This window comes from Macrotis lagotis, chromosome 4, assembly GCF_037893015.1.
Source record: "Macrotis lagotis isolate mMagLag1 chromosome 4, bilby.v1.9.chrom.fasta, whole genome shotgun sequence".
NCBI classification, from domain to species: Eukaryota; Metazoa; Chordata; class Mammalia; order Peramelemorphia; family Peramelidae; genus Macrotis; species Macrotis lagotis.
Genome location: NC_133661.1, coordinates 225,708,476 through 225,732,044, shown reverse-complemented (window position 1 = coordinate 225,732,044; position 23,569 = coordinate 225,708,476). Strand labels below are relative to the sequence as shown.

General features: G+C 36.5%; 1 protein-coding gene across 7 annotated transcripts in view; it reads right to left on the bottom strand.

Moving 5' to 3' along the window:
• CCDC88C (coiled-coil domain containing 88C) overlaps positions 1-23,569 on the bottom strand; it is a 234,001-nt gene that overhangs the window by 11,113 nt on the left and 199,319 nt on the right. For 3 of the 7 annotated variants that reach the window (XM_074235494.1, XM_074235496.1, XM_074235497.1), the window contains 5 exons: positions 20,977-21,066; positions 17,736-17,977; positions 11,967-12,155; positions 5,335-5,403; positions 1,970-2,038 (listed from right to left, as the gene is read on the bottom strand). In XM_074235494.1, the coding sequence (XP_074091595.1) occupies positions 1,970-2,038; positions 5,335-5,403; positions 11,967-12,155; positions 17,736-17,977; positions 20,977-21,066 (659 nt within the window). Of the gene's footprint in view, positions 1-1,969; positions 2,039-5,334; positions 5,404-10,751; positions 11,247-11,966; positions 12,156-13,777; positions 14,252-17,735; positions 17,978-20,976; positions 21,067-23,569 lie in introns of those variants that run through there. The other 4 variants (XM_074235495.1, XM_074235498.1, XR_012478165.1 and 1 more) reach the window with 4 other exon arrangements.

Genomic DNA, 23,569 nt, shown 5'->3' with positions numbered 1-23,569 from the left:
CCTGAAAGGTAGATACTGTTATTAGGCTTGTTTTACAGATAAAGAAACTGAGGCAGAGAGAGGTTATGTGACTTGCCCAAGGTCACACAGCTAGTAAATGCCTATGGCAGGACTGGAACTCAAGTTTTTCTGACCCCAGGTTTAGAGCTATGTGCTGTACCACTTGCAAATTTATGCTGCTAAGATTTCGTTTATGGAGACTTTTCATCCCAGCAACTATCCCCTCTCCATGAGTTAACAACTCCACAGTTCATTAACCTGCCCTAAGGAAAGGAAACATGGCAGTTGTAAACTCAATTCATCTCATTTTTCCTCAGGACAGCTTTTAAGTACACACAATAGCAGAATTTGTGAGATATTTGTGGATTCTGTTATCTATGACATCCTTGGTCTTTAGTTTAAAAAATCAAACAAATAAACAATTTAGCAGATAGAATAAAAGCTAACTTTAATAAAATGAGCTCACTTAGTACATTCAAAAAATTATTTTTATTTACAAAAAGTATTACTTCAAAACAGCTCTTTTCCCAGAACACAACTATCCAGTCAAGCAAGAGAACACCTTTACTTTTCTTTTTAGGTTTTTTTTTGCAAGGCAAATGGGGTTAAGTGGCTTGCCCAAGGCCACACAGCTAGGTAGTTATTAAGTGCGTGAGACCGGATTTGAACCCAGGTACTCCTGACTCCAGGGCCAGTGCTTTATCCACTATGCCACCTAGCTGCCCCACACCTTTACTTTTCAATGTCTTTTCCTAATTCACTACTTTACCACTGCTTTCCATTTAAGGGTGGCATTGGACTTGTTATGTATCTACATCTAGATATATAGATACATATGTATTCTTTAAGTCCGCTCTCATCTTCCAAGATCCCCTCCATCTTCCATCTTGCCTAAATTGGTTTAGAACTTCAGGAATTCAATTTCTTTTCTATTATACAGCTTCCCATTATTAAATATGATCTTAACATTAAGTATAATTCCATCTTTAATTAAACATTACTACTTAAAAGTTAAATTTTTTTCTAATAAAAATACCTAAAAAATTAATAAATAATTATTTATAAATAAATCACATGAGCTAAGTCAAGTAATATATTTGATTATGCAATATATTATTATATAATTAATTGCATGTTATTTATAAATAATATATAATTAACCAATTATATATGATTATAGAACACATATTGTATAATAGTTAACATTAACATTAAGTACAATTACATTTACTAATAAGTAGTATAATTACATATTATATTAATTTGCCATTATAATATTATTACAGAAATAAGAATGAATGAAATGTGATTATTAAGTGCCTGATATGCTCTGGACATCATAATAAACATTTTACAAATATTATATCTCTGATCTTCACCTGGGAGGGTTATGTGAGATTATTATTCCCATTTTACAAATGAAAAAACACAGTAATTAATCATTTGAGCCTAGATTTGAACCCAGTTCCTCCTGATCTATGTCTCATCCCCTGCATCAATCAACACTATAGAGTCAGATGGGGATCTCAATAGACAGTTAATCATTTTACATTCAATCTCACTTTACAGATTAGGAAACTGAGACCTAGGGAGATTTAATAACTTGCCCAAACTTGCACGAGTGTCAAGAGTTTGCATTTGAACTCAGATCCTCTTGACTCTACAATCTAATACTCTTTCAATGAAGCTGGGCTGCCTAGAACTTTACTCAGGACCAACACCCTGGAAGACCTTCCATCTAGTGTCTTGGCATTGGTCACAGTTCCTGTGGGCTGCTGTTTAGCATGTTAAGAATCCACCATAGGGGTGGCTAGGTGGTGCAGTAGATAGAGCACTGGCCCTGGAGTCAGAAAAATCTGAGTTCAAATCCAGCCTCAGACACTTAATAATTACCTAGCTGTGTGACCTTGGGCAAGCCACTTAACCCCATTTGCCTTGCAAAAAACCTAAACAGAACCATGGTGCTTACCTTTTAAGTTAAGAGGCGAGCTGTTGCCTGACGCCGTCCTGCTACTCTCTAAGCTATGAGGCCGGGACACTGAAAGGCAACAGCAATATTTATTTAAGAAGACCATGATCAGGTGTACAGTTTAGAAGAAAAGACAACTGATCTAATGAAATAATCCAAAATCTCTATTCTATTCTTGGAAATGCTCTGGAGGAGGTATGGTATTCTGCATTTTCTGAGATGCAATTGTTAAATCTTTGCCAATAGAGACCAGGCAAGTTTTCTTTGAAGACATGACTTGGAGAGTTGGACTATGAAGGATGGGTGTTGCTTCAACAGGTGGTTTCAAGGAGGAAAGGAGGGTGAAGAGGGGCTAGGAAGCCCAGGTTGGGGTCTTGAGGAGGTCAACAAGAATGTCCTTCCTCGGCTTATCACAAACTCCATAGTTTAGCCAAACTGGCATTCCTGCTCTTCCCAACACAGGCCACCCCATCTCCTGATGCCATGGTTTTATATGTGGTCCCCATCTCTCTCCACCTCACTCTGGACTGGTAGAAACCTTCAAAGTCTAGCTCAAATGAAACTTCCCACCTCTTGCCTTTCTTAGCATCCATCCTCTCAGTCATTGATGCCAACTCCAAATTACCTTTTATTTATTTTAATCAAATCAATCAGTCAAGTGCTCAGTACCCTGGATATTAGGCAAACTATGCCTTTTGTCTCCTCCAATTAACATGAGATCTTTGAGAGCAGGGAATCTCTCCCTATATTCCCTTAATACTGATTTATCATAAGAACTACAAAATAAGTACTTAGAGGGCATTTAGAGCACTGGCCCTGGAGTCAGAAGGACCTGAGTTCAAATCCAGCCTCGGATACTTATTACCTAGCTTATTACTTATTACTTATACTTATTACCTAGGCAAATCACTTAGCCCCACGCCTTGCAAAAAATTTTTTAAAAAGTACTTAATAAAAGCTTTTCTGTTCCATTCCTGCCATATCTTATACCAATATTGGTATACTTTATCTTCCTAAATATTTTAGTCTTCTTGAAAAAAAAATTAGAGAATGACCGGCAGTTCCCACAGCAACCTTGCCCAAACAACTGTGTCTCTTCCCTCAAAATCCATTATTAGCTTGTTCTAAATTCCACCTGGGGACTCCATGCTGTCTCCTGGAACAGACCCTGAAGAATAATGTGCCCCTGTTCATATTATTCCTCCAGTTTGAATTAATGCCCATCCTTTAGAGAAGGGGTGGGGAAACCTCTTTTCTGCTAAGGGCCATTTGGATATTTATAGCATCATTTGTGAGCTATATAAAATAATCAACTTAAAAAATTCTAATCCTGAAAAGTTCCTAGATTTATTGAATTGTGAGTCCAGCCTGCAGTTGCCTTGGCAACACCAAACCAAATGATTTTGAGGGTCTTATATGGCCAGCAGGGCTTTAGAGCCTGGCTCAGAGATCATTTCTTCAAAAAAAAATGTAACTTCTCTATTCTCCTCAGTTGATAATGTCCCTTCCCTCCTTGGACCTCACAGAGTACTTTGCTTATACACAAAGGTCTGCTGGTAAAGATTTAATAACTGGTTCCCCACTCCCCACCACCAAAAAAAAAAGATATTATTATTGATATTTTCTCTATTACTTTTCTAAGTCTAGACAATCAGCAGAACAAGGGAACAAGTCCTGGATTTGTAGTTTGCTGATTTCTGAGTTGTAAATGCTTGTGATTGAAAAAAAAAGTAAAACAAAACAAAACAAAAAACCACAATCTGGCTCCAGTACATCCCCACTTATCCTTCCCTAAATGCATTTGCCTTGTAATTGAGTCATTTACATATAAGTCATATCCTTCTGACTGCAGGGCTAGTTCAATATGGCTAAGATACCTTCTTCCTTAAATTCGGTATCTCTTCTGGCACTCTGCTCCATCCTTAGTAGGTATCCTTGACAGATGTCATTCGGATGAAGTGCAACCTATACTTGTTATGTCTTCAACCTGCTCATTTCATCTGCTTCTGACTTAAAGAGGATGATTCAGGTTCCAGCCTGGCAATTACAGAAAACTGTCCGTCTGACTGGCTCTAATATACGTTTCTATGAAGATTTTAGAATGGTAAGGGATTGGATAAGACAATGTCCTTTGTAATAGAATTGCTCTCAGAAATTAGACAAATACTACTACTACTACTACTAATAATAACAATAATAATGATATTAAGCAGCAGTATGATATAATATCTACAGAGGCAGCCCTAAGGCCAAGATGACCTGGGTTAAAGTTCTGCCTGATCTCTAGAGATTGGTTATGTGACCTTGAATAATAAATCACTTAACCTGTAATGTTCTAAGCTAGTCTCTAAGACTAGAGAAGGTGCTGACTTGAATTGGAGAAGGGAATTTCCTCACTAGAGAGGTTCCCATGGAAATGAAATCATAGATGTTATCCCAGTTCAACAACAGAGACAGAGCGAAAGAGAGCAAGAGAGAGAGAGAGAGAGACAGACATACAGACAGAGACCAGAGAGAAAGAGAGACAGAGAAAAGAGACACAGACACAGAGAAAGATACATATATATGCAAGGAGGGGAGGAACAGAGGGAGGGAAGGAAGGACATACATAAATATCTTATCTAGCAAGTTGAGGAGAGGGAAAGAAGGAAGACAGGGAAGGAGGCATGGAAAGAGAAAGGTAGGATGAGGGAGAGAAGAGAGGGGAGGAGGGAGGGCAGGGGGAGAAGATTATATATGTACACACACACACACACACACACACACACACACACACACATATACCACAGAGAGAGAGAGAGAGAGAGAGAGAGAGAGAGAGAGAGAGAGAGAGAGAGAGAGAGAGAGAGAGAGGGGCTTGAGGGAAGTTTTAAGACCTACATAGATCTCTGAATACATTATCTCCTTTGAAAAACAAAACTATCCTCTATAATAATCTCAGTCTTCTATATTACTGCAACTTTGATTGGAAGCCAAGATAATAACTGAGACTGGCTACTTTCCCTAAAGATATATGCTCCGAGTATTCCAAATTGGACACCATGGGACACAAAAAGACAAGAAATAACCAGCTCTTATGAAAACATGACAACAAAAATCTCACTCCTCTAGCAGAATCCTTTCTTGAGGGAAGGCTTGTTTTTTTTTTTGTTGGGGGGGCACAGGAAGGGGGTCTTTGTATTCCCAGCACCTAATATATACATATATACATTCATACATTCATACTCTCTTCCCCTCCTCTGATAATAGATTTATTGAAAAAAATTAAAGGGTTAATGAATACTTATTTAACTGAGTGCTTGTGGGAGATATATTCCTAAAATGAGACACTTTCCTAGCTAAATGACATAATATGGGCGACTTACCATGTTGCCTGTGGTTAGCAAACTCTAGATCTGGGCTTGGCTCACAAAGGTTATCATCAGAATTATAACCTAATGTGAAAAAAGAAAAAAAAATGTCAGAATAATTCATATACCTATACTTGATCTCAAAGTCCCACAATTTAAAAAATCTTAAATAGGAATAGGAGAGAGGAGAAATAAGACAGATTGAAAAGGGAACTTAGTCAGTGGGTTTTCTGACTTAAAATATCACTTCAAAAATCTTAATTTGCTACCATTTAATGCCTCACCATTGCCAATTGATTTAAACAGAAATTTCTGATAGACTTTTGTCTTCTTTTGTCTACCTTCTCACTATGTCTCCAATACACCTTTCCAGTTTTATCTCTTATGTGATCGAGATAATACATGTAAAGCACTTTGTATACCTTAAAACATCAAGTTATTGTTATTAATACTCTCATATACTCTTATTTTTTCACATATAAGATTACTCTTTATCCTCTATTTTCGTGCCGGAATTCTCTTAATTCTGTGCTATTACTCACAATGTCTTGAATTTAAGTCTTTGGAATGAGTCCCCTTCCTTCCAGTGAAAATCCTTCCTTCCTTCAAGGGTCAACTCCGTTCGTTAGCCCAGGTATCTCATCTGCCATGAGGCCTTCCCTGACTCATTTTCCTAGCTAAAAAGTAATCTCTCCCTCTTCTGATTCCCCAAAGCACTTTCTTAGGATTTTTTTTTTTTAGGTTTTTGCAAGGCAAATGGGGTTAAGTGGCTTGCCCTAGGCCACACAGCTAGTCAATTATTAAGTGTCTGAGACCAGATTTGAACCCAGGTATTCCTGACTCCAGGGCCAGTGCTTTATCCACACCACCACCTAGCCGCCCCTAGCACTTTCTAAGTTGGTGAAATGGATAGAGATGCCAGGTCTGGAGTCAGGAAAATTGCAGTTCAAGACTCAGATACAAGCTGTGTGACATTGGGTAAATCACTTCAACTGTTTGCCTTAGTTTCTTCAACTGTAAAATAGGGAATAATCATTATCCCTCCACCTCCCAAGGTTACTGTGGAGATTAAATGAAGTAACAATTGCATAGTGTCTGGGAAATGTTAAGTACTATCTAAATATTTGAATTGCTCAGCCCCAAACCTTTGACTAAAAAGCTTCTTGAATATATTTTTATTTTGTTATTTCCCAATTAACACATAAGATATTTTTCTAACATTCTCTTATTAAAATTTTTGTTTTGCAGGACAATGGGTTAAGTACCTCAGGTCACACAGCTAGGGAATTATTAAGTGTCTGGGATGGATTTGAACTCAGATCCTTCTGATTCCAGGGCTGGTGCTCTATCCACTGCGCCACCTAGCTGCCCCTTTAACATTCATTTTTAAAAAGTCTGAGTTTCAAATCTTCCCCCCCCCCATTCCCCACAAAATGGAGGAACTTGCAAAAAGCAAGAGTTAAATACATGCTTACGAAGGAATGAATGTGAGCTCTGCTCAGGACCCTTCAACTCTAGTGGGACCATGAATGTCTCAGGGTTGTTTCTAGGGAAGGAAGCCAAGCTATCGTTTTTTTTTTTTCTACTTCTCCCCTAGGAACCCACTGACTCACTTTCCATTTAACCTTTAAGTCTTTATTTTCCATTTGCTCCTATAATCTTTAAACAGGCCTTATTTCCCTCTTTGAAATGAAACGGATACTCTGGAAGAAAACTGGCCTGAGGATAAAATAAAAAGAGTTTAATATTTAAACCGTTGAGTCATGCTTTTCTGCATCAAAGCCTATTACACCAAAAGGAGGTGACCCTGAAGGCAATTAGTCTTTCTGTAGCCTGGACTTTCATTTATTTCCCTTGGAATGGTGAGAGCATAAGAGAGAGCAGGAAATTGGAAAGGCTCACCAGAATCTTTAATTAACAAAAGTCTATCAACTTTAGTCTACTTTTCTTTATTCCCCTGGTTTTTAAATAAAAATTTAAATACATTTTGTTTTTGCTAAATATTTCCCTATTACATATAAGAAATGTTTTAACATTCACTTTTTAAAATCTTGAGTTCTAAATTCTCTTCCTCCCACTCCTTGAGAAGAAAAGCAATACATTACTGATTGTACATAGGCCCACATTCTTACCCCAATGAAAAGAATTCATATATTGATATATATATATATATATATATATATTACTATTTCCCAATTACATATTAACATGCATTTTAAAACAATTTTGAGTTCCAAATTCTCTCCTTCTCACTCTCATCTCTCCCCCCTCGCCCCTTGAGAAGACAAGCAATATATGATCAATTATGCATGGATCCTCATTTATTGATAGGCTGAGGGATGGAGCCTGCGATTTCAATGACATGGTAAACTCCCAGATGAAGAAACTCCCTATCAGTGTAGGAGGATGAGCATCTTTTCTGCAAGATACACACCAAGAAATCTGTCTAGAACATTGTGGTTAAATGACTTACCCAGGTCATACAATCAGTATACATCAGAGGTAGAATTGAACCTAGATGTATCTTCCTGTCTCTGAGGATGGTTCTCAGGTAGCAAGAGTGCTGACTCAAGAGTCAGAAAGGCCTGAGTTCACATTCAGCCTCAGATACTTATTAGCTCTGTGACCCCAGGAAAACTACTTAACTGGGTTTCCTCAGTTTCTCCATTTATAAAATAGAGAATAATAATAACACCTTCCTCCAAGGGTTGTTGTGAGGATAAAAATGAGATATTTGTAAAGGCTTTTGCAAAACTTAAAGCATTATATAAATGGTAACTATTATAATTATTATATCATTATTTACCACAGTACCATGGCCTCTTCTATACCAACATACATATAATATTAACAAAGGAAAGACAAGGTAATTTGGCTATGGAGGTCCTAGCATTTACCAGGATCAAGAATGGCTTCAAGGGGAAGTGAAATGATTTGTGTAAGTCTGTATAGTTCTTAGTGGCTGGGACAAGAAACCAGTTGGTAGAAAGAGAGCCAAATGGGAATATGCAGCTACACTGCTCTGTCTGTACCTGTCTACCCTTTATGATGGACTTCTAAACAAAAAAGGTTGAGGTGCAAAAATAAAAAAAGGAACATTTCTCATCTATCAAATAAGAACATATGAGAAGCAAACTGTAAACCTTAAAACACTATGTAATTTTACATATATATATATATATATATATATATATATATATATAAATTAAATACCAGCCCTCTTCTACCTTTCCAGTCCAGTTTTCTTAGTTATACTCTCTTTATCCAGTGACACTGGCCTACTGGCTCTTCTATAAACAAATCACTCAATATCTCTCAGTTCCTGGAATTTTCTCTGGCTGTCTCCCATGCCTGGAATACTATTCCTCCTCTGCTTCAACTACATATCTCCCTGGCTTCCCTCAAGTCCCAATTAAAATTCTTCTTTAGGAAGCCTTCCTTAACTCTTCTTAATTTCATTCCTTTCCCTCGTCATCCCCCGCCTCTCTCTCTCTCTCTCTCTCTCTCTCTCTCTCTCTCTCTCTCTCTCTCTCTCTATATATATATATATATATATATATATATATATACATATATCTTGCTTTGCATACATTTTAGCAAAGTGTCTCCCATATTAGACTATAAGGTCCTTGAGGGCAGGGCCTTTTTTTTTTTTTTTGCAAGGCAGTGGGGTTAAGTGGCTTGCCCAAGGCCACACAGCTAGGTAATTATTAAATGTCTGAGGCAGGATCTGAACTTGGGGAATCCTGACTCCAGGGCTGGTGTTCTATCCACTGTGCCACCTAGCTGCCCCATCTTTTTTTTTTTAATAGCTTTCTAATTTTATCTTTTTCACTGTTATTTTTCAAATTTTTTAAAATTTTCACCCCCCCCTTTTTTTTGCAAGGCAAAGGAGTTAAGTGACTTGCCCAAGGTCACAATTACTAAGTATCAAGTGTCTGATGCCAAATTTGTTCTCAGGTCTTCCTGAGTCCAGGAATGGTGCTTTATCTACTGTGTCACCTAGCTGCTCCAGGTTCTGTCTTTTGTCTCTTTATATTCCCAGTGCTTAGTACAGGGTCTAACACCTAGCAAGTACTTATAAATGTTTATTGAATTGAATTACCATTATTTGATAACATCATAGAAAAGTTGCTGCTCCATTAAAGAATATGGTATCAGAAATTTTCTGAGTTAGGGGGAGAAGGGAACTACTTAGTAAATGAAACTCTGTAAGTTAGCTCATAGAATCATAAGGAAATGAAATGCTGCAAATTAAATCCCATTTTGTTTGGAAAAGATGAGAAAAAGTCCTCTTCTTAAAACCTGCTGGGTCAGCCCAATTCTAATTTGGCAAAAATTCATGATTTTCTCCTACAAAAAGGTGGTTTATTTTCCACGTTAATAAAAATTCTATGCACATACATATACAATATACTCTAGATATTTAAAAGCTCAGCTATTTGAAGAATAAATGTTGGGGAAATAGAAATAGTTTTAATAATTTAATAATTTGAAATAGTTTTAAGAGTAGGTGTCACCAATATCCTCTTCCCACCAGTATTTTATACTCAGGATTTGGTAAATCACAACAGATGAGGCCAGAGATGGAAAGTCATAAACCAGAGTCCAAACAAGGATATTAGCCCCATCATTGGGCTCTAGTTGAAACATATAATTATATGGTTGAGGGAAACAGGACAAGAAGAGAGGGCTCCAACTCTAAACCAAATTATTTTCTGAAACTGTCCCTGGTCCTGATATGAATTAGGATTTTGCAAGTTGCTGTTCCTCCCAAAAGTAGACATTTAGCTACAAATGTCTGCCTCAGTATATTTCACAGAAAGAAGACAAAAGCTCAAAACTTATATTTTTCACTTACTACCTACAATCAAGGATCACTTAGGTGGTACAACGTATAGAGGACCAGGTCTAACCTACAATCAAGGGTCACCTAGGTGGAATAGTGGATAGAGGACTAGGTCTAGAGTCAGGAAGATTCAAATCCAGCCTCAGACACTTTCTAGCTGTGTAAGGGTAAGACACTTCCCCCGTTTGCCTCAGTTTTCTTATCTGTAAATTTTCTAATCTGTAAATTGAGTAGGAGAAGGACCTGGCAAATCACTATAATATCTTTACCAAGAAAACCCCAATGCGGTCATAAAAAGTCTTAAGCAACTAAATAACAATTAACAACCTATAAATCAATTCAGTAAATATTTATTAAGCATCTTTACTGTGCTAAATGCCTTAAGAATATAATTTTCCCCTTTTGGACTTCAATTTTCTCATCTTGAAAATATCAAAATAAAGATATTTTCTACTTGGGATCCAAGGAGAAATTCTAGGCAGGGGGCCGGTAAACAAGAATGATTAAAATATATAAAAAATATATATATATATATATATATATATATATATATATATATATTTTTTGTTTCACTATCCTTTAACAGAAATTTAGCATTTCCTTCAACTATTTAAAAACATTATTCTGAGAAGGACAAAAAAGTGGCACAAAAAAAGTTGAGAACACCGAGCTCAGATGACCTCCAAAGGCTGTTCTGGTTATCTATTGATCCTATGCCAAGAGCATTCATATATTATTTCCAATACTCAAGTATTTTGCCTTGCCACATTTTTCCGTTAGGAATTTCAAAAGATTACTCTGAAAATGATGTCCTCATTTCAACCTCCTCACCACTCTGAGAATTTTCTATTTGCCAACAAGCTAAATAATCCTGAGCAAACTGCAAACAGTTTACTTGAGATGATCTCACTTGTCAACGGGTAGGGATTGTTTCATTCTTTGTACTTGTATTTGTATTTCTGTTGTTCAGTTGTTTCAGTTGTGTCTGACTCTTCATGACCCCATCTGGGGTTTTCTTGGCAAAGACACTGGAGTGGTTTGTCATGTCCTTCTCCAGCTCATTTTACAGATGAAGAAACTGTGTTAAAAACAAATAAGATAAAGTGACTTGCCCAAGGTCAACCAGATAGGAAGTGTCTGAGGTTAAATTTGAACTCAGAATGAGTCTATGGGACTTCAGGCCGTACCTTTCGATTGTGCCACCAAGTTGCCCCTGCCCCTGTATTTGTAATGTTGCTTAGCACACGTACTTGCTTAATAATTTTTTTAAATTTTAAAATTTATTTATTTATTTTCATCCATTTGTACATGCATATTTCCAAGTTACAAAATTTCCTTCCACCCTCCCTTCCCACTCCCCTCCCCTCAGCAGGGAACAGTCAGGTATTTGCTTAATACTAATGCTTGGTGATAGACTCTCCCTAGGCTCTAGAACTCACCCTCCCAAAATTACTTTTTATTTGTTTTGTTATCTCTTATGTATGTAGAACTTGTAGAAACAAGTTCCTTAAGGGCAGGAACTGGTATGACTAGAACCTGACTGGAGAATAGGAGGCATTTGATGAATATCTCATTGATTAATAGCTTATGGATCATAGGCTGATGGCTTTCAATAATAGGTTTCTACAGAATTTTTATGGAAATAGAAGGCATTTCCTCCCACATACACAAGCTGGAAATCAGAATACAAAAAGTCATTATTGAGAATTGATTAAACAGTGAAGGTCAAAGTCTTGCCTTTAAGTCCAAGAACATGGATGAAGGATAATTATAGGAATGGTGGCACTCTCCTACTTACCTTTGGGCAGGCCTGTGTGTCTGGCAATGGGGGTTGAGCTAGAAGGGGTCAAGTGGATAGCCGAGGTGGAGTGAGCCCTGGAGCCCAGCTCTGTGTGCCAGTGTTTGACCACGGAGTCTGTGGAACCCTGGAAGTGGTCACTGCTGCCTCCATGGGGGGATCCTCGCTTCTGCTTCAGATCGCTGGTGACTGTGGCAGGAACAGCAGAAGATGGTAGAAAGGGGCAAGAAAAATGAAGCATTAAAAGATTATTCCCAGGATATTGCTCAAGAGGAAAACCAAGAAGCCAGGAAGGAAGGACACACACAGAACTGCACAAACAAGCAGCTTGATGGGAAAGCTACTAATCAGTGCATTCCCCACTCCACCGCCCCCCAAATAGCCTGTTTCAAAGGAAACCTGATGCTATTTAAGGCCTCTTTGAGTCTGTTTTAAAATGGACTCTTACCTGTCATATCAGGTACAGACCAAAGAGTGAGAGAGAAGAAAAAGAAAGTATCAAAGAAAAGAAACAGGAACATAAGCCCCAAAAGATTAGCTAAGGGGCAAGTTCCCTCTTAATATTTTAATCAAATTTTTAAAACATCTAAAAGTAGTGTCTTCTGAAATAAAATTCTATGATTAAAAAAAGAAAAAACTTAGTAGAAACTTTAGTGATTGGGAAAGTTAGACTACATCTAGCAATTTTTCTATAATGGTATTATTTATGATCGTTGAAAGTTTAACATCTCAGGATGTTTTTTAAAGAAAAAATATGGACCATTATGCATATTTTTCCTCACAAAAGGAAAAAACCCACTATTTTTTCCTTTGATTTGCAAAAAAGAGAGAGGGGGAAATGGCTTTTTATATCACAAAGTACAAATTAACCCAATAGTCAAACTTTCTTGACATTAATATCACTAAAAATTAAACCAAACCAACAAAATTCTAAAAATGTTTCATTTTGATGGCCACAGTAGTAAATCATTTTTTCCCTCCCCTCTAATGCCTCTCAACTCCCAATCCAGAAGCTCTTCTGCATGGATATGACCTTTTCTTCCCTTTCAGAAATCAGAGAATTGGGTTCAATGTGCCATTCATTTAATGGTCCATTCTCCCCCCCCCCCAAAATGGTCCATCCCTCTAAGGACATTTTGTATTTTGAAAGGTAACCTTGATGAGAAGCAAGATTCAAGTTTGGTGAAATGAATCTTCACAGATTATATGGGAGTTAAGTTTTAAAAAAGGGATGGAAGGGCAGAGATGAGAGGAGATGAGGAGGGATGAAGTGAGCAGTTAGCATGAAGGACAGAAATAATATGATCTTAGAAAAACATGCCAGAAGGACAGAAAGAAAGGGTAAAATAGCAGCTGGGCTTTTTGCTAAAGGCCTATGCTGACTGGCTGTTTCTTCCTTTCCCTGGCAATGCTGGTATTGTCTACAACTATTTTTACTATTTAAAAATTTTCAAAGATCTAAAGACTTAAGATGGAATCTGTCCTAGGACAGACTGATCCTATTTTTCAAAATACATAAAAAGAACAGCAGATATCTTAAAAACAAACATTGAACATCGCGACATCAGAATTGAGCCTTTAATAATAGCAAATATTTGTTAGGATACTAAGACACAGCAACAGGAAAAGGGTAGTGACTTAAAACTCAAGTATTGCACAAGAAATAGTTTTTTTTTTAATCCCACTCTGTGGAAAGCATTACATTTTAGGAAGCAGAGCAATAGATGACCAGCGCCAATTTAAAGCCAGACATGAAATAAGCCTGCAATGACAAGAAAGACTTGGAAGCACAGGGAACTCTGCTCACTTACTATGGAGCCCTGGTCCAAGAGATACATGCGTGTGCTGTGTGTACCAGGAGATTCTCCTAAACTATAACACTGAAGAAACAATCCAGCAGGTGTAAGAACTCATCTTCTACCTTGAAATTACAATCCATATTGGCTAGTTTACAACTGGGCTTGGGTCTGTGATTGGAGTACCTTTTAGCATTGGTAACAAAAGGGGAGGGAGGGTCACTCATGCTCACTGTCAGTCATTGAGCATTTACACTACTGTTTTTGCTTTTGAACTCCAGAGATGAATGAAGGTACATGATGAAGAAAAATGATAAAAGGAAAGGTGGTATTAGAAATCTCCAATGGCCGAGAAAGAGAGAGACTCGTTAGGAGAGGGTGGGTTGTCGGAGGAAGACCAGAATCGCAGGCGTTTAGAGAGAGCTGTTGGAGACTTTTCTTTGTCCTTGCTTTTGCTTCTCAAGAAGGGACTCTTTTTGCGTGGTGCTGCTAAATTATCATCACCCGGGTGGCCCAAAAAGAAGAAAACAAAATAAATGAAATGAACAGAAATGTCAGAAATGAAAACAAAATTATCTCAGCAGACTTAAGATTCCCAACATTACCCCATGAAGCAGAAAGGAATATAAAATAGTGACTGGAACTGTCTAAAGCATTTAATGAATTAATAATTTAAGGACGTTGATTGATTTGGTTGAAAAAGTCACACATTGTACTCAGACCCCTATCAGGATGGACATCAAACTGGTCAGTGATGGCATACTCCTTAAAGGTCAAAATTTTATCCATCCAAACTAACCTGGTGAAGAATTATGCCCTGACTATGGGAGAGGCAATCTGGAGTACATGAAATGTAACAATTTTAGTTATTACACAGAAGGAAGTCATGATTTTAGTGTGCAAAATACAAAATTCTATACTTCTATTTCAGTAAAAACTACAAAGACCAATTCCTACAATAAGATCTCTTCCTATAGGAATAGCTTTGTAATACATAATTCTGTAGTTTCCCAATCAACTGACATCAATTTTTAATCTAATAAATTTAATCCAAAAGCACATATTCCAATTTCCTTTGATTTTCTTTAGTCTGAATTCTAATTCACTTTCTCTTTTTCTTGTAATTTAATTTTCTACTTCAGGTTCCTTCCACTCAATTCTATACCTCTGGATTTTAATAAATGAATTATTTTTACCCAAAAGTCTTAGTGAATCAGATTGAAATTTTTAAGTTTTAAACTACACTAAGATTTCTGAGACATTTTGTACATCAAGAAACTTTAAGTTAACCATCACTATAGTTTACACTTTTTATTCTCATTCCCCCAATTTTAACAGTTCAGAGACAGATTGTCCCCCTCCTTGTCATTATTTCTTCACCAACATTGCCACCTCCTGGTAATACATCATTTTACAGCTTGAAAAGAAATCAGGGTTCTTGCTAACATCCACAGAGTTTATTTAGAACTTGTGGAAGTCCTGGAGGTATTAAGAATTTTATTTTCATTTTTTAAAAATAGTTTTAGGTTTAATTTAGAATTTTAAAACCAAGAACACTGGTCATGGCAAATTTTTACTGTTCTGCAAAATTTATATATTATATATATGTATATAGCTCTTCTAAAAAATCCATATAACCTTAAAGAATAAACAAAAACTGATTTCTATTTCTTTGAGTCAAGTTCTACCATCTTCTAATTGCTCCTTTTCCTTGGTTCCCTGGTCCATGATTTGGAGGTAGCAGGTAGCAAGTTGGTCCAGAGTAACAAATTTAAATATTTTATAAATCTGTTAATATAGCTTGAACATGGACCTAGACCCTATTCTATATATTTTTAAAATTAATTGATAAGTTTATCAAGATGAACCAATAGGATATTTAATTTCTGTCATTTTCTTTATTGATTTAGGCTCACTATAATTGAGGAAGCCAATTTACAATAAATAGCAAACTGGAATGGTGGAAAGAAGATTGGATTTGGAACTAAAGGGCTCTTAGAACCTCTGCTCTACTACTTATTATATGTGTGATCTTCCACAAGATCACCTTAACTGTCCCTTGTTCTGTTTTGTTACCTTTAAAGAGGTTGAACTAGTTAAATTCTGTGTTTGGCTCTAGAAGCAGCTAAGGAATATAATGGACATAGGGGATGACCTGAGTGTAAATTGAACCAAAATACTCGTTAGTTGTGTGAATTTGGGCAAGTCATGCTCTTTCAGATTCAGTTTCCTTACAACAATGAAATCACAGGTCTAATTCAAAAAAGTAAAATAAATACCAAATCAGTTATCCTTTTCCTTTAAAAAAAATATAGTATCTGATTTAATCTAAAATTTTAAGTTAACTGGTCCATGGCACATTTTTAATGATCTGTAGCAAAGTTTCTCCATCCACATCTCTTATTCTCATAAGATTTTGTATTGCATCAAAAGGACTAAAGTCATGGAACTGGACAAATCCTTTAAGACTATCTTCTCTAAACTCCTCATTTCAGAGATGAAGAAACTGAAACTGGAGAGAAAAAGTGACTGGCCTCAGGTAACAACAAATCTATGGAATGTTTCAAGTAGCTCCCCTAACTCTGAATACAAATATTACATACTATTTATGCATAGATATGTATTTCTGTTTCTATATCTAAAGATACATAACTAGTGGCAATTACTTGGGCTAAGTAAAAGAATCATAAACTGAGGGGATGCCCATCGAGTGGTGCATGGATGAACAAATTATGGATTCTAAATGTGATGAAATACTTTTAATAAATGATGAAAGAGATGCTTTCAGAAAAACATGAACTGATCCAAAATATAGTGAACAGAATGAGAAGAACAATTTACAATTAACAGCAACATTGTAAAGATATCCAATTTGGAAAACCTAGTAATTTTGATTAACATAATGACTCACCACAATTTCAAAGAACTCATGATGAAACACTTCCAGACAGAGATCTGTTGGACTTGGACTGTAGATTGGGCCATTTTTCTTCATTTGTCTTTTTTTGTGGGAGGGGGGGTGAATGGGACTTAACTAATGTGGAAATTTGTTTTCTGAGCGGAACTGAAGTTCATATTCACAGCAAGAAGAAATTAAATGGTAGAGGAAACATGGTGTGTGTTGGAAGGAATACTAGATTTGAATTGGGAAGACTTGGGGGGGGGCGGATGGCTGAGTCCTAGGTTCTATCATCTATTATAATGGAGTGTATCACTGTGCCATTTACTAGTCATGTGACCAACAGATCAACCAGCCTTTCTAGGTATCAACTTTCTTATTTGTAAAATCGGAATAATAACTAAACTAACTACATGGTTTCTTCTTGGGAGAACTGTGACAAAAGTGCTTTGTAAACTATAAAATGCTTTACAAATATTAAATATCAGTACAAGTAAGGAAATGTTATTTAGAGATTACTTCTATAATACTTGCCAATAAAGTTATTAAAGTTTAAAACAAACCTGCCCAAGAATTCTACAGGCTTTCTGAAGATGTGTTAGTTCTTTACAAAGAAATATTTCATCATAAATAATAAGTGAGCATGAAAACATATATAGACATATTTTTTTCCTCTCATGTACCAACTGGGAAAGATGAAGGGGCTGACAGCTGTAAATGTTTAGAACTCCTACCTGCTAAGTGATGCTTCTGGCTCTATAGTGAGTCATCAGGACATGACAGAATTTTAAAATCAACTGACATATGTTTACATTTTGCCATTTGGAAAACAACTTGTCTATCACAGATTTCTCACTTGAATTGGAAGAGTGTGTACACATACACACACACACACACACACACACACACACACACCACTCTCTCTCACACACACACACATTCTCTCTCTCTCTCTCTCTCTCTCTCTCTCTCTCTCTCTCTCTCTCTCTCCCCCTCCCCCACCTCCCTATCTAATCAATCATTTAGTATGGTACTCATGACATTCACACTGGGACAAGGGTAAGCCAGTCCTACCTTTCCCCCCAGGTCCATTGTGAGCATCTCTCTCATCTTGGGTGTTTGAACCTGTAGCAGCAATGTTATCCAGAGTCTCCTGCTGCAATCTGAGATTCTGGGAAGCAGATGGAGAAGCAGGATCTGTGGTCTCCAGCTGCCAGGGAGAGCCATCAGCACTTGATTTGGGGCGTTCTCTTGAACCCTCTTTCTTTGGTTTGATGAGTTTGACTAAGGCTTTGGCGCCAATCCAATGGTTTTTTCTATTTGGGAAGAGATTTTTCAGGAAGAAACCACTTTAAGTTACACCTAGGAAATGTGTTTCTTAGAGCTATTCAACCTTTCAAAAACCAATCTGGGGGCTGGGTTAGTCACTGGAGATAGAGGAAGCAAGAGTATTTAACAAGCTAGGCAACAGGGCTAAAGATGGTACAAGGAGTGGCATTATTAAAACTCAAATTTCCTTTTGGTACAAAAAAAGAATGATTTCAAAGGAAATAAAGTTAATTCTCAATTGAGTTAGTAAAAAGATGCAGTGTTGTAATTGTAGAATGAAATGATATCTCCTAAAGTGTTTAATTAAATGGAAGTTAGCCTGAAAAATAACCAGCTTCATCAACAACAATAATAATTCACATACTAGATAATAAGTTTATAGTCAACTGAAAGCTGATTTCATTATGTATAGTGGAAAAAGAATTAGACTGGGAATAAGATCTAAGCAATTATCCATGTTTTTACACTTCTTTTCTGGAGTCTCATCTGTAAAATTGAGAGATTTTATTAGATTATTCTCCTTAATTATTAGATAATCTTTCCTTAAAGAGATGTATCTCAAGAGGAATCACTGCTATGTCTCATACTCTTTTGATTTTAAGACAATTTTCTGCTTGTTTGGTTAGCTTCCAGGAACTCTGCAAAGGGCTCAGAGAGATGAAAAGTACACAGATAAGAAAATTCATTTAGCATGTTACTTCATGCTATGAAGTTCAAATTACCTGAGTTGGGGGAATTTCAGGATTCAGGGAAAGGTAAGGGTTGGAATCTCCTCCTTTCCTGGACAAACCCCAGTGACCAGGTTTCACAAAGGAAGAGATTCCTCCCTGATCATGAGGAAATGCCTTGGAAATAGTTAATTCCTCTCTCTAGCTGGCATCACTGAGATCTAAGAGACCAGAATTTAAAACAAAGCTAGCACTGGTGGTGCCAGACCTGGAGTTAGGAAAAATCATCTTCCCAAGTTCAAATCCAGCCTCAGACTAGTTGTGTGACCCTGGACAAGTCATTGAACATGTGACAACCTCCCTTCTGTAGTGATGAAAACACTTCATTTCTTTCCTAGCACATTAAAATCTCTGAATAATGTGTTTCTGAACCTAGATCATAGGTTTGAATGAACTTAGACTCAAGTACCATAAAGACAAAAGACCTCTCTATTGTCAGGGACACAAACAGCTGCCTGGGTCCTACTCTGTAGGGATGCCTCAAACACCACTAACAGTTTCTACTTTTGACCTTAACTGGACCATCTATCTTCTGAAGGTTACCTTTGGATCCAAACCATCACTCCTGTCCTCCTTAAGGAGGAAAGTCTGCCATTCTTACAGGAAGAGTCTTATTACTTATTATTATTAATGCTTATACATAATTAAGCACTTATGAATTAATTATTAAGTATTTATTGTCCAGTACTTTTAATTATCTATTGTTACACATTACAATAAGTTTACGATTACACCTTTTACTTAATCCCAATGTTTCACTTGTTTTTTTTTCTCTTGGCAAATTTCTCTCTCCTTCACTCTGACAAAGGATCAGGAAACCCTTCTGTCATTCTCTCCAACATCTTTTCCTTCTTTTTTCTCTACCTTGAAGCAACACTACCATCTTCTTCAAGAACACTCTGTTATTTCCTAACAACTGAAGCCTGGGAAGGTGTCTCTTTTCACATTTCATCTACCGATGCCGGGTCATAATTTTTGTGCATACATAGCAGTTACTTGGCAATGGCAGGAAGATAACTATTATGCTTGCTACTGCGAAATTCCCCATGCCCTTCAAAGATCCTCCAACCTCACTAATTTTTATGGTTAGCTCTCATGGCCAATCCACTAATGTCAAGGCAAACTGCCTTTGATATTATTTTATATATTTATAGCAGGCTTTTCAACTTGCCTCTGACAAGCAATAAGTTGCTTCTTTACCAAGACCAAATGCAGCAAAAGAGAAGAAAAGAATAAAAGAAAAAGCTGAGTATGATTAACACACAGGATGAGATATTTCTAGCTGAACACAATTACCTAAAGTCTTCTCATCAAATGCATTCCACTCAGTTGTTGGTGGCCTGTTCCTCCTCATATAGTTCTGAATTTTATTTGTTTGTTTATGTGCTGCATCTCCAAGTAGAATGTGAGTTCCTTGTGAACAGGACTTTTACATTTTTTTTCTTCTAGGTAGCCCTAGTATTTTTTTGTTATAGGAGCAATTTAATAAATGCATACTGAATTTTACTTTGCCCTAGAGGCCAAAACTAGAAGCAGTGAATGGAAAATATAGCAAATAAGATTAAACCTAAATATAAGGAAAAGTTTACTTACAAAATGGTTCAAAGGAATGAGGAGGTACCACCAGACTATTTTTCATCAGTGTTGTAGAGGGTAGGTTGAGGAGTATTTAATTTAAGGGAGTAACCATTCTTCTCCATATGTCTGAATTAAAAAGGCTAAAACCCCTGATATTGCTATCAGCTATATTGATATCAGCGAATAGAGTTCCTGATGCCTCTCCTGAGATTCCCTCCAACTCTGAGATTCTGTAATAGGATCTACAAATGCACTCAAATTAGAATTTGTAGCTCAGTGTGCTCAATTTATGTTTCTAATGGGCCAAGGGCTGAATGGATTTCTGTGCATATTATCTTTCCAATAATAAATACACAAAGTACATGTAATTCTACATTTGTTTTTGGTTGAATAAGCACTTCTCTAATCCTAATCCACTTAAATTATTGTGGTTCATATGAATATAGATCTTGAGCTAGAGGGACCTCAGGAGACATCAGATCCAATGCCCTTATTTTATAGATGAGAAAAATGAAGCCAAGGGAAGCTAGTGACTTGTGCTCAATGTCACAATGGTAATAATGATCTGAGGTAGGATCTGAACTTAGGTTCTTCCCTTTGTACCACAATGCTTCCTTCCTTCATAGTAAAAGTTTAAATTAAAAATAAAAGACAAACAAATATAGCTTAAATGAACTTACTTCTTTGGAGCAGGATCATAGAATTTATATTGATCCATAATTTTTTCTTCTAATTTTTCTTTATGTCTTCTTAAGGCATTCAGTTTGTCTCTGGGAAAATAGCAAGAAATAAAGGTATAAAAATTAAATTGAACTTAGTTGAACAGCAGAGATACATAGGAACACCAAATGTAACTATTCAACGGGGTCTTAGCACTGCAGCCACTCTAAATGACTTAAGATGTCCAGCTCTAACTGTACTTTAAAGGAATAACTGTTCTTCCTCAATTGTCTGAATTAAAAAGGCCGAAATCCCTGTTGTAACTACTAGTCAGTGAATAAAGAGTTCCTGATGCCCTTTGGGGGCACATATCTATCACATGTACCAGACTCTTGGGAAATTAAATTATTATTAATAATTATAATTTATTAATAATTATAAATTAAGAATATTAAGATCTGGTTCTTAGAGTGACATAACCCTGGAATTAAGTGAAATTGGGAAAAATGGGACTTCTGACCTATCTTCACTTAAGGACACGTTTGGTCAGTTTGGGACTCTTTTGTTTTGTTTTAATTTTAAAAGATTCCCTCAGCTGAGACTCACAGTAGGACTAAACTGAAGTCACAGATGAGGATCCTAAGATTTAGAGCCAAAAGGACTTGAGAGATCATCTAAGTCAACCCTTGAATTTTACTGATAAAGAAACTAGGACTCAGGACAGTCAAGTAACTTTTAGTACTTAAATCTTCCTGAGAACTAAGAGACTAAGAGTCTCTCACAAATTGTGTACTTGGAGCAAGTCATCTGACTCTCTGGGTCTCCATTTCCTTATCTAAAAACTACTGAACTACTCATTCAGCTCCAAAAATCTATGCTTTTAAAAACCCCAAAACTAAACTATATCATTGTTTTATGTAAAACACCAAACAGCAGATATATCCGGCTTCATAAACTATTTATGATTTAAAACAAAACAATTATACCCAACAGGGGAAGAAATAGTAGAAATAGACAGTGCAATGGCTAGAGTATTGTGTTTGAAATTAGGCAGACCCATCTTCCCAAGTTCAAATCTGATCTCAGAAACTCAGAAACTTGTATGACCCTAAACAAGTCACTTAACCCTATTTGCCTCAGTTTTCTCACCTATAAAGTAAGTTGGAGAAGAAATTGATAAACTAAGTCAGCATCTGCCATGAAAACCCCAAACAGGGTTGCCAAGACTGGAACAAATGAGCAACAAAATACTAGAAACAACAAAGTTTACATATTACCCCCTAAATTTATAATCTCAGTTATTATTCTCCAATAAATGTTAACATATCATTCATTTAGCACAGATGTCAAAATTAATAAGTCTTTTTGAGATCCCAAGTGTGTCCAAAGTCTGTTTATGATGTCAATATGAATTATTCCTTAGAATTTGTAAGATATCTGGATGCTGACACAAAATAATGTTATTAACCAATCTGGGTTGGATGGAGAGAAATTTTGGTTTAATTCCCTTTCAAAATACATGGGCTTTGGGTGGCTAGGTGGTACAGTGGATAAAGCACTGGCCTGGAGTCAGGAGTACCCGGGTTCAAATCCGGTTTCAGACACTTAATAATTACCTAGCTGTGTGGCCTTGGGCAAGCCACTTAACCCCGTTTGCCTTGGAAAAAAAAAACCTAAAAAAAAATACGTGGGCTTGGATTCTTAACCTCTGTCTTGAACTTCCAAAATATCCACAAAGGAGTAAGAGAACAGTGGTCCTAAAGAGATGGGCTTTTAGGGGAAGCTAAAGAGGCATAGTGGATATAGAACCAACCCTGGAGTCAAGAGGACCTGAGTTGAAATCCAGCCTCAGAAATGTAAAAAAAAATTACTTAGCCATGTCATCTTGGGCAAGGCACTTAACCCCACTGCCTTACAAAAAAGAGAGACAGAAAGAGAGAGAGATGGGCTTTTCTAGAGATGAACAATCTACACACTATATAACTAAAATGCCTGTCCAAAATATACACATTGTATATGGATTTTTTTAGGCTGCCCAGTCCATTGTATATAACTTTCCTCATCTGTAAAATGAGTATTTTGGTACTTAAAGCCTCTCAAGTCTTTCAGAGCTCTACATTTTTGATACAAGGATCCCCATGCCATAATGATGCAACAGAGTAAAAATTCTGTAGTTACTCTTTGATAAGAGACCACTGCTAACATTTAGTTAATATAGTCAATATTAGTTATAGTAAATAATAGTCAATTCATGAATGAATGCAACTACAATTAATATCCTCTGAATTAAATCACAAATATTCATTTTTAAGGCAACCTTAGAGGAGAAAGGCAGCTTGGTGGAGTCAGGAAGATATGAATTCCAAACTAACTTTAGAAACTTATCAGGTGTGTAATCTTGGGAAAGCCATTTAACCCCTATCTGTCTCAGTTTCCTCATCTATAAAATGGGGATAATAAATGCACCTAACAAATATAGGATTGTTGTGAGGAACAAATGAAGTAATATTTAGTAAAGCACTTTGCAAACCTAAAAAACTGCATAAATGCTATTGGTGTTGCTGCTGTTATTATAAAAAAGTTAATAGAAAAGAAATATTTATTGTAGTTATA